Source organism: Pleuronectes platessa, chromosome 3 (genome assembly GCF_947347685.1).
Source record: "Pleuronectes platessa chromosome 3, fPlePla1.1, whole genome shotgun sequence".
Taxonomy (NCBI): Eukaryota; Metazoa; Chordata; class Actinopteri; order Pleuronectiformes; family Pleuronectidae; genus Pleuronectes; species Pleuronectes platessa.
Genome location: NC_070628.1, coordinates 22,046,726 through 22,056,811, shown reverse-complemented (window position 1 = coordinate 22,056,811; position 10,086 = coordinate 22,046,726). Strand labels below are relative to the sequence as shown.

The window sequence follows — 10,086 nt, the reverse complement described above, 5'->3', positions numbered from 1 at the left end:
TTTTCTTTGATTTCTGTCTTTAATCATTGTTTTGGGGCCATAACAATCAGAGTTAACATTTGCCAAGGAAAGATCATCACCTGCTGCAACCTCACTGTAGAAAAAAATCACTGGATTTCTTCCACTTGGGTGTCCACGGAGGAGGACACCACCTTTCCATCAACGATCTCCTCCACGATGGTCTTCACTCTCCTCTCGATGTGGGGTTTATGCTCTGTGGAGGTGGGGGGACAAACACAAAGAGGCACATGACGACAACATGTTACCACTTCACAGAAAGTGTGTTGGGAAGCTCGTGTGGAGTCTTACCTTCCACTTCTATCACCTTGCTGATGATCACAGACCTATGGGGGGGAGTGAACGTTCAATTTAGAACATGTTTCATGGCTCCAACTTGTCGGCCTCCAACTTCCAGGCGAAACACACTTCATCTCTTACCTTTTCTCTTGTACCTCTCCCTCCAGCAGCCTCCTGTACTCGGCGATCTCCCGCTCCAGCCTCATCTTGATGTCCAGCAGCAGGGTGTACTCAGTTTGCTGCTGCTCGATGGAGACTATCAGACGCTGCAGCTCCTCCTCCAGAGCGTTAATGGTCATCTGCAGCTGGCTGAGCTGAAGGCTGTATCGAGTGTTCGCCTCCTCCAGACTCTGCTGCAGGCACTGAAACTGCAGGGAGACGATGAAACCATGTCAGCTCCATTAGAAAAAAGAACTGAGTTTCATGTCAATATGAATGAATCTGAGAGCGATCAGATGACTCGCATCTACACTGTGTCATTTCGTCTGTGGCCGACCTCTGTGATGACGCTCTGCCGAGTTATCTCCAAACCCTGGTAGGTCCTCTTGAGCTCGGACAGCTGTGTGTAATAAGTCTTCACTTCTGTGGAGGTTGAAACGAGGACCACCTCGAGACCAGACATCTTAGAAACACACATACACACACACACACACACACACACACACACACATACACACACACACACACACACACACACAAGATAAATACTTTGAAAGTTCCCACCATACTTTCATGGACATTTTCAGGCCCTCCCATCTCACCTTTTCTTGGTACCACTTCTCAACCTCCTGCTTGTTCTTCAAGACCAAAGTCTCGTAGTACTCCCTGAGCTCCTCCAGCGTCTTCATCAGATCCACCGATTCTGAGCTGTCCACCTCCACGTTCACTTTACCGCTCTGCTGGGCCCTCAGCAGAAGCAGCTCCTGCATCGTGGAGAAGAGCATGCATTTAAAACTTCTCTGTCCTCCTGCCCTGAGAGTCATGTCTGCAACCACCAGCTGATGGCGCCCTTGCACTTGCAACCCCAACCCACAAGAGATTACTCAGCAGGTAAATCCCTCTAATTCCACTGGAGGCTTCTCACCTCCTTGTGGCTGCTCTTCATGTAGACCAGCTCCTCTCTCAGACCCTCTATTTGCATCTCCAGGTCGCTGATGTTCAGAGTCACGCTGTCCCGGATCCCTCGGAAACGAGACAAGTCGGCCTCCACCATCGTGCGCAAGTTCAGCTCCATCTCGTACCTACAGAGAGATGTTGGGTGGATGTGCAGTTAGAGGTCTGTTCAAGGTTTACCCAACATAACAAATCTGTTTTGGCCCATCCCACACATCGCAATGGCACCTGGGTGGTCCTGTTTGCCAGATCTATGCCACAAGTAAGCCACATCAAAATCACACATGAACCAAATTAGTTTTGGACAAAGTGGAGGAGACAGAAAAAGAGAAGTGGGGGGCACTTGTCTTTTTCTGTCTCCTCCACTTTGTCCAAAACTAATTTGGACAAAGTGGGCGGCCTCGGGAGACATGCTGGCCCTGGGGCGCAGCGCGAGACCCTAAGCACCTGTGTGTGTGGGGGGGGGGGGGGGAAACCTTGTTACGACTTTTACTTCCTCGATATAGTCGAGTTTGATCTTCTTATCGGCGCTCCGCCAGGGCCGTTACCGACTCCGGCAGGGCCGATCTGAGGACCTCACTAAAATACAATACTTATTGGCAACTAGTTATCATGAAACGCGTGTTAATGCTCAGTAGTACACATATGGTACTTTAATATATTTGCATTGTAATAAAATGTGATCATTTTTAATGGGCATATAAGCAGCCAATACGACTAGCCTAGTGCGTTCTACATTTTTCAACATAACATTTTAATATAACATTATAGTCATTATGGCCTTTAGAAAAATTTTTTTTTTTGGAGGAGGTGGGGTAGTGCACTAAAGGCCCCTGAGACGTGGCTTGTCCTTAATGGAAAAAAATGTCCCCTTACATTAATTTTACTTTTATACTTTAAGTAGTTTTGAAACCAGTACTTTTACACTTTTACCTAACTAAAAAGCTTGAGTTGATACTTCAACTTCTACAGAAGTCTTTTTAAACCTTAGTATCTATACTTCTACTTGAGTAATGAGTGTGAATACTTTTGACACCTCTGCATGTAGTAGACAAAGAAAACTTTCTTCAGATTTGTTTGACAGATTTGTTTGACATATACTCAGATGTGTATATGAGCTTAGAATGAGGTCCCAGAGGAATGTGAACCTACTTCATTTTAAAGTCTTCAGCAGCCAGCCGAGCGTTGTCAATCTGCAGCATGACATTTTGATTCTCTAAGCGCCTCCTTTGGACCTGAAAGGAGGGGAAAGTGAAGTCAGTATTTGCTTTGCACTTTCACAGAGTAGACACACGGTGGCTGTTCCATGGGAGTGTCTAAAACATGAGTGTGAGGCGTGCATTCATCCCAACGTGTCAGGACGTGCTCGTTGTGACACGTGCCTGCGCCTGGAGGTCAGCGATGGTGGCAAAGTATCCGTCGAGATCTCTGGACACGGAGGTTCTCTTCTCACAGAACTCTCTGATCTGCATCTCCAGCTTCCCGTTGGCCGCTTCCAGGGATTTAACCTGCACACACAACCAGAAACGGTCCTCATGTGACTGTTTATAAAACTACTAGGTATGACACTTGGAGGCAAGTTATTCTCTCCCTCAATCCATTGTTTCAAGAATGCACCCCACAGATCAGATGCATTTCATTTCTTTTTTTTCTGAGTCTGAATAGGAACAGTTTGAGGTAACACTGTTTCTTGTGGCCCTTTCAGTTGATCCCCGACTGCTACATTTGAAATGTTTTACCTGATACACAAAATGTATATAAAATTTCATATTCTTAACATGTTTTAACACAAAGGTTTTTAATCACTTTTATGACATGCACTTTGTGTTGCATTTTTATTCTTGATTTGTGGTATATTCATCATTTTACATACTTATATGTCATTATCGATGATCGGTCATTTAGCCTTTACTTTAAACAAATAATAATATCTAACTTGGTAAAGTAGAAGAAAAGAGAAGTTAAGTCTCTCTGTGGTGTATTATCATATGTTATCTTAGGCCTTTTGCATTAATCTATTGTCTGGTCCAGATGGAGCTTGTTGTAAGTGCAGCCACAGATTATTTTACAATGATTTATATTTTAACTCATATGAAGGTTCTTGATATCAAAAACTACAAAGGAACAAATAAATGTCAAACAAAGAGCAAAGGGCAAAAAGTACATTCACTGTTAAAATACATGAAAGTGATTTAAATATCAAATACTCAGAAGTGTAAGTAAAGGTGTTTGCCATTGTGTGTCTGTGTGTGTGTGTGTGTGTGTGTGTGTGTGTGTGTGTGTGTGTGTGTGTGTGTGTGTGTGTGTGTGTGTGTGTGTGTGTGTGTGTGTGAGAGTGTGTGTCTTTGTGTTGGGGTGTGTATGTGTATAGAGTGAGGACACTTTGGGTGGACCTACATTTTTCTAAAGGCTGAGGGTTAAGACTTGGTTTTAGGGTTAGGGTTAAAGTTAGGTTTAGGTTAGGCATTTAGTTAATGTCAATGAATGTCCCTACTAAGAAATAAGTACAAACGTGTGTGTAGGGTTAGGGGGGGTCAGGGTTAAGGGGTTGGGTTATGTTATATGTTGTGTGTGTGTGTGTGTGTGTGTGTGTGTGTGTGTGTGTGTGTGTGTATGTGTGTATGGGTGCATTCCCATGTAATATAAAGTCGTTGAACCTGTGCAGCTATCATCCTCATGGCTTACCTTCACCAGGTAGGAGGCCAGCCGGTCATTGAGGTTCTGCATGGTCACCTTCTCATTGCCAATGACTGCATATTCGTTCCCACACACTAACCCACTGTCGAAGGAGAACGCAGACTGGGAGATGCGGGTCCCGTAACCCCCTGCTCCTCCATACACGCTGGGTGTGCTGCCCAGGATGGCGCTGCCGGTGGACATGCGGGTCTGTCTGCCTCCGAGCATCTGCATCCCTCCGCTCAGGCTCATGGCGCTGGAGCCAGAGATGCTGCGGGAGCCAGAGATGGTTCGGGAGCCAGAGATGCTGCGGGAGCTGGAGCTGGAGATGCTGCGGGAGCCGGAGATGCTGCGGGAGCTGTAGATACTGCTTTTGCCGACGAGGGCTGAAGTCATGGTGAGAGGTGGATGGTGCAAGTGGAGGCCGGTGGAGAGCTGGAAGGCTTGTGTAGCGGCTCTGTGCAGACTGCTGGGCTTTTATAGAACTGTGAAAGCGTCAGGTCGCCGGCCACAACTATGCGAGGTATGCAGATAATATGTTTTCAAAAAGTAAATCCAGCTTAATAGGTGTGTGCACAAGCATTACTGACGCTCTTTGGAAGACAGGTGGAATATCTAGTTGAGCAACATGAGGGCTGGATAGCTGATCATCAGACTGATATCCAGGCAGACATGAAGAGGATTGCTTATTTCCTCAAATGTCACTCATACTTAAAGCAGCAAGGTGAAATGCAAAAGACTTAACCATTTCATGCACTAACTGGGAGAACTCCATTAAGGTGGCTTTAGATAGAAGAAATAACAATTCATTCTTTCAGTCAGTCAGTCCACCTTTATTTTAACTTGGGAACAAATTGACCTCCAGTACAATATAGCAAAGTACAAAAATGAAATAATCATTCCAAGATACAAAGAAAACATGAATAAGAAAAATTAGAAATTTGCCATCTAACAGGAAAAAAAAAATCTAGGAAAAAAATTCAGTTCATAATATTTGATTTAAAGCAAATGAATCAATGAAATAAATGATTAAACTAAAACATGAAGCTGAGCCGTGGATTGTTCTGTGTATTCTTACTTGTTGTTCATGCGTGATGAGAAATTTGGCAAGCTCAGTAAAAACAGCTCGCAACTGCAGTGTGTCGTTTTAGGAATTGAAGTTTATCTTTGTATTTCGCCAAATCACCACATATATGATCAATATGCACTTCATATTATACGTTTTAGACAAAATGATGGAGAAACCGACCAGTGCCCACAAAAAAGCAAGAAAGAAATGGCCCCTGTGGAGAGACAAACCTTGACGAGAAATAGACTCAATCATCATCATCATCATCATCATCATCATCATCATCAGTTTACTTTCAAATTTAATTCCACTTGTTTCAGCACAAAAAAAACCCCCAAATGTAAGGACAATGTAATATATCAAGTGGGAAAAAATAAAAACATTAAAAAGTGAAAAAAAATGTTCACTCTGTCACACCTGTTTCCTAAGAAGCTTATCTAAGGTGTGGAATCAAATACCCAGATGTGATTGACACAATAATCTTTAGAAGACATCTCAGGGAAACACCCATTAGCGAAAGTGAAAGATAACACATAGCACGAAAACAATTTAGTGACAGAGGTTCTTCCTAACATCCATATTTAAGACTATGAATGTAATTACATGTCTTTCCTTCTGTTAAAAAAAAACATGTCAAACAACTAAAATATTATTATTATTATTATTATTAGAATTATTATTATTAGAATCATTGTTATTATTTGACAGGTTTTATTTAACAGACGGGAAGACATGTATTTACATTCGAGGCCGACTTAACACAAATGCACTGTAAATCTGTTGCAGATGAGAGATGACATGAGATGTGATGTAGAGAAAAGCTTGAGGTCAGATGCAGAGGACGACCATTGTTGTATATTTCTACGTCTGTTAGCTATTCTACCTGGTCCTGGTTCTTTTTGTGTGACGTGCACGTTAAGGTTGCACAAGCTTTGCATAAAGTGCCTTTTTTTATGTAATAGAATTTAACACCAACCTGATGTCAGTGTGTTTCTATCAGGTTCTTCAGTGTCAGTGTTGGTGTGTAGTGGGTAATTACGTTTCGTGTTGTGGATCACAAGTTGTGTAGGAAGTTTTGTGGTGGTGACATAAACTGCAGTGTTGAGCTCCATATCACTTAAGGAGAGTGACATTTTAATTACATCTTTTACATTGATTTTATAGATTATCTTGTTATTAATTGGTCTGTAAATAATAATGAATCTAACACAACCATGTTTACACCACAATACTTTTTTCCTTAATTATTTTACTGTAAACAAAAAAAAGCTTGTTTTGCCTTTGTGCCAGAGTCAGCCAGTGGCTGGAAGAGAAGTGTTATCAGGTCGTCCATCTCAGCCTTTATCAACATTATCTTAACAATGCCTTGAAGGAATTTCTTCAATTTTGATACACATACTTTATTTGGACTAAAGGATGAACCGATTAGATTTGGTGGTCAGAGGTCAAAGGTCAAGGTCACGGTAATCTCATAGTCTGGAATATAACTATGTGGACTAAAACTGCACACTGTGCCAGAGGCATGCAACCACAGGATGGTGATTCATTGTCCTGTTTAAATACAATTGCTGGTCCCACTAAAGGCCAATTTATGCTTCTCCGCCGCTGATGAAAACAATTGGGTGCCAGAACAGTAGGTGGCGCAACGGAAGGCAAGCTTAGAGAAGCCTTCCTCATGAGTTCTCAGAAGAAGTCCATGTTCATTATTTACCTGCACACACAGTGTACGATGGTAACTCAATAAATTAAAGTGACACCCAGCGGGTCATAATGCTTATGTTATCGTTTCCTAGCGAAGCAGTTCCCTGGTCTTGTATCCGAACTGCTTTGCTAATTCAACAGCTTGAAGCTACATGCAAGCAGCTAGCTTCCCCCCCAGTGTCCAAACACAGTCAGCACGGACTCCCGATACTAACTACTACCAAGTGTTTGCTTTTAACCTGACGGTGTTTGAGAAACAGTGTCATGATAACCGCGGAATTAAAGTCATGACAGAGGGTTTTTTCACAGTTGCCACCGCAGTTAGCATGGTGGCTAGGACGCTAGCGCCGTTATGAAAGTTCGTTATAACCATATGTGATTGTACACACATGCCGTCAGGGCTCTAACCAGCCACTGTCAGCTGGAAAACTCCGCTGGCTTAACACACTTGTCACATTAATCGTAGTGGTGTTTGGGTTTATTGTGATATAGGAAATGAAACAGGAAGTTTGAGGTCCGGAAATGATGTCGTTCCGAAATGCTATCATTAGCGGACCAATCACAGCCAATGGTTATCTGTAGGCTCTCCGCCATGCCGACGTGTAGTTCGAAAAATCAGAGCTGCACGAAGAGCTCTCTGTGGAGCCCGGAGAAGGCGTTCCACGGCGAAAAAGGCCGTCCTATCGGTCCGTGTCAAAACGGAGAAGCATAAATTGGCCTTAAGTGCAAAACAGATGGGATGGCATGTCGCTGCAGAATGCTGTTGTAGCCATGCTGGTTAAGTATGCCTTGAATTTTGAATAAATCACCAAGAATATATCACCTGCAAAGCCCCCAATGTTGCCTCCAATCTGAGTTGCTTTATTTTGCGGTTTCTGAAGCTGGGAACTCTAATAAACTTATCCTCGACAGCAGAGGTAACTCTTGGTCTTCCTGTCCTGGGGCGGTCCTCATGAGAGACAGTTTCATCATAGTGTTAGATGGTTTTCGTGACTGAACTTGATACATTCAAAGTTCTTGAAATGTTCCAGATTTACTGACCTTCCTGTATTAAAATAATGAGGAACTGTCGTTTCTCTTTACTTAGTTGAGTGGTTCTTGTCATAATATGGGTTGGAACTGTAGTCGAATAGGCCTATTCACTGTATAGAGCTATGCACCAACCCTGCCTCTGCACAACACAACTAATGGTCTCAAACACATTTAGAAGGCAAGAAATTCCACAAATTAACTCTTGACAAGGCAAACCTGTTAATTGAAAACCATTCCAGGTGACCACGGCATAAAGCTGATTGAAAGAAGGCCAAGACTGTTCAAAGCTTTCATCAGAGCAAAAGGTGGCCACTTTCAAGAATCTAAAATATAAAACATATTCTGGTTTGTTTAACACTTTATTGTTTACCACATAATTCCATATGTGTTCCTTCATAGTTTGGATGTCTTCAATATTAATCTGCAATGTAGAAAGAAAGACAAATACAGAAAAACCAGTGAATGAGAAGGTGTGTCCAAACTTTTGACTGGTACTGTATGTCTGAGTGTTGTATTGTGGATTCAATAAAATATCCCACAGAACACATTTTAAATCCGATTGGGACCAAAATCTAAAAGACACAGAGAAAAGACAGAGGTAAACATTAGAGCAGTAGAGATGATGGTTTTTACTGACACAGTCACATGAGCATTAGTGTTTTCTCAGTAAACTCATCATCGCACCAGTTTTGCAAGTCCTGCAGCCTTTTTATTAAAGCATTATTTTGGTTGGCACATAGCTGAGAGTCCACAAGGGAACTTAAAACAAACAAAAGCAGGGATGGACATCTGCCGCAGCCTGATAACATGGGTGTGTGAGCGTGAGTCTGACATGTGCGTGGCATCTGGGACATTGATCAGATTTCTGATGGTTGTGTGTCTCCTCTAATGATGTCTGAATTCCTGATGCAGTTCAGGTGTAACCTGTGTGATTGTATCCGCAGCTGTAGTTCGCTGGAGGTCGACTCCCTTTTTCTAACACTTACACCTTCAGGGCCTTCTCTCCATTGTGCTGGCGTTGCTCCTATTACTTTTTTTTTTTTTTAATGAACCAAGTCAATCATCCATTGCTGCAGAGTTACTCTAGCTGACAAACTACGCTTTCACTGACCGGGTCAAAAAAGTCTGGGTTGGAGGGGCGTGTTCATGATGTTTCTGCTTTACAGGAGTCGGGGGACACAGGACACACAATGGAGGGGCTACCTGTAGGATATCTATACAGTCTGCAAACAGCTCTGATGTTAACAATGCTCTGTTGGCTTTCACTAAAGGGTTACATGTGCCATTCAGGGATCCAGAGCACAGCGTGAAGCAATGAAGTCGATAATCACCCAGTGGATCCCGTTCTATTATCTGAAAATGAATGATGGACTAGAATCACCATCCTGACTCCAAGTGAAAACTGGTCAAAATTTGAAATAATAAGTCAGACTTGAGGTATCATGATCAAGAGGGCAAACACTGCAAGTCACAGTCAAATTCGAATGGTCAAATTATTGCAAATGTCACCGTTTCCACGTCCATATTAATAATTTTTGTAATTATTTCAATTGCCATCAGGCTGTGAACTAGAGGAGTATCTATTGTATGTTCCTCCACTAATAAAGACAGTTCTGAAGTTTGCACCATTTTAAAATGTTGTTTTACTGTACAACATTAAAATTTGAAGCAACAATTGAGGATAAACTTAGGAAAATATCGACTTTTGTCTTCTTTAAAGCTCAAACACGGTATTCAAACTATATCAAACTTTCAGATTTGATTTTGGCAACGTAAACGGATAACTGTCACCATTCATTGTCACCTTTCACTGGTTTTTATCCAAATTATGCTGCTGTTTCCTAAATGGAGAAAGGAAATACTTTGGGTAGAGACACAAACGTGCACGACAAAACAAAAAATACTGCGCATACATCACGGTGACTTTGACCTTTGCCCACAAAATTGGAATCAGGTCGTCCTTAAATCAAACTGAAGGTTTGAACCAAATCTGAAGATATTCCCTCAAAGAGGATGGACAACCCTAACACATAACACCTCCGGCCTCTGGCTGTCTGCGATGCAGGGGCATAACAACTACAGCCTGAAGGAAATGGCAAAGAAGTAATTGACTCTTGTTCCAATATGTGCAAATTGTTAATAACAACAGATGCTTATTATATGGATATATCTAATCACCAAAAGCCATTTGACGACAC

At 42.3% G+C, this 10,086-nt stretch overlaps 1 protein-coding gene and 1 long non-coding RNA gene across 2 annotated transcripts; one reads left to right on the top strand and one right to left on the bottom strand.

Annotated features, from left to right (window-relative positions):
* LOC128436894 (keratin, type I cytoskeletal 19) lies at positions 1-4,547 on the bottom strand. Its single transcript, XM_053418809.1, has 9 exons — positions 4,096-4,547; positions 2,793-2,918; positions 2,563-2,645; positions 1,382-1,538; positions 1,059-1,220; positions 794-919; positions 439-665; positions 310-344; positions 1-214 (listed from the first exon to the last, which is right to left on the bottom strand). The coding sequence occupies exons 1-9, from the start codon at positions 4,480-4,482 to the stop codon at positions 108-110; spliced, it is 1,410 nt and encodes a 469-aa protein (XP_053274784.1). The 5' UTR covers positions 4,483-4,547; the 3' UTR covers positions 1-107.
* LOC128436898 (uncharacterized) lies at positions 2,628-4,609 on the top strand. The gene is made up of 2 exons (XR_008338119.1): positions 2,628-2,970; positions 3,782-4,609. It is a non-coding gene; the product is annotated as an uncharacterized LOC128436898 (long non-coding RNA).
* Positions 4,610-10,086: the final 5,477 nt, after the last annotated feature.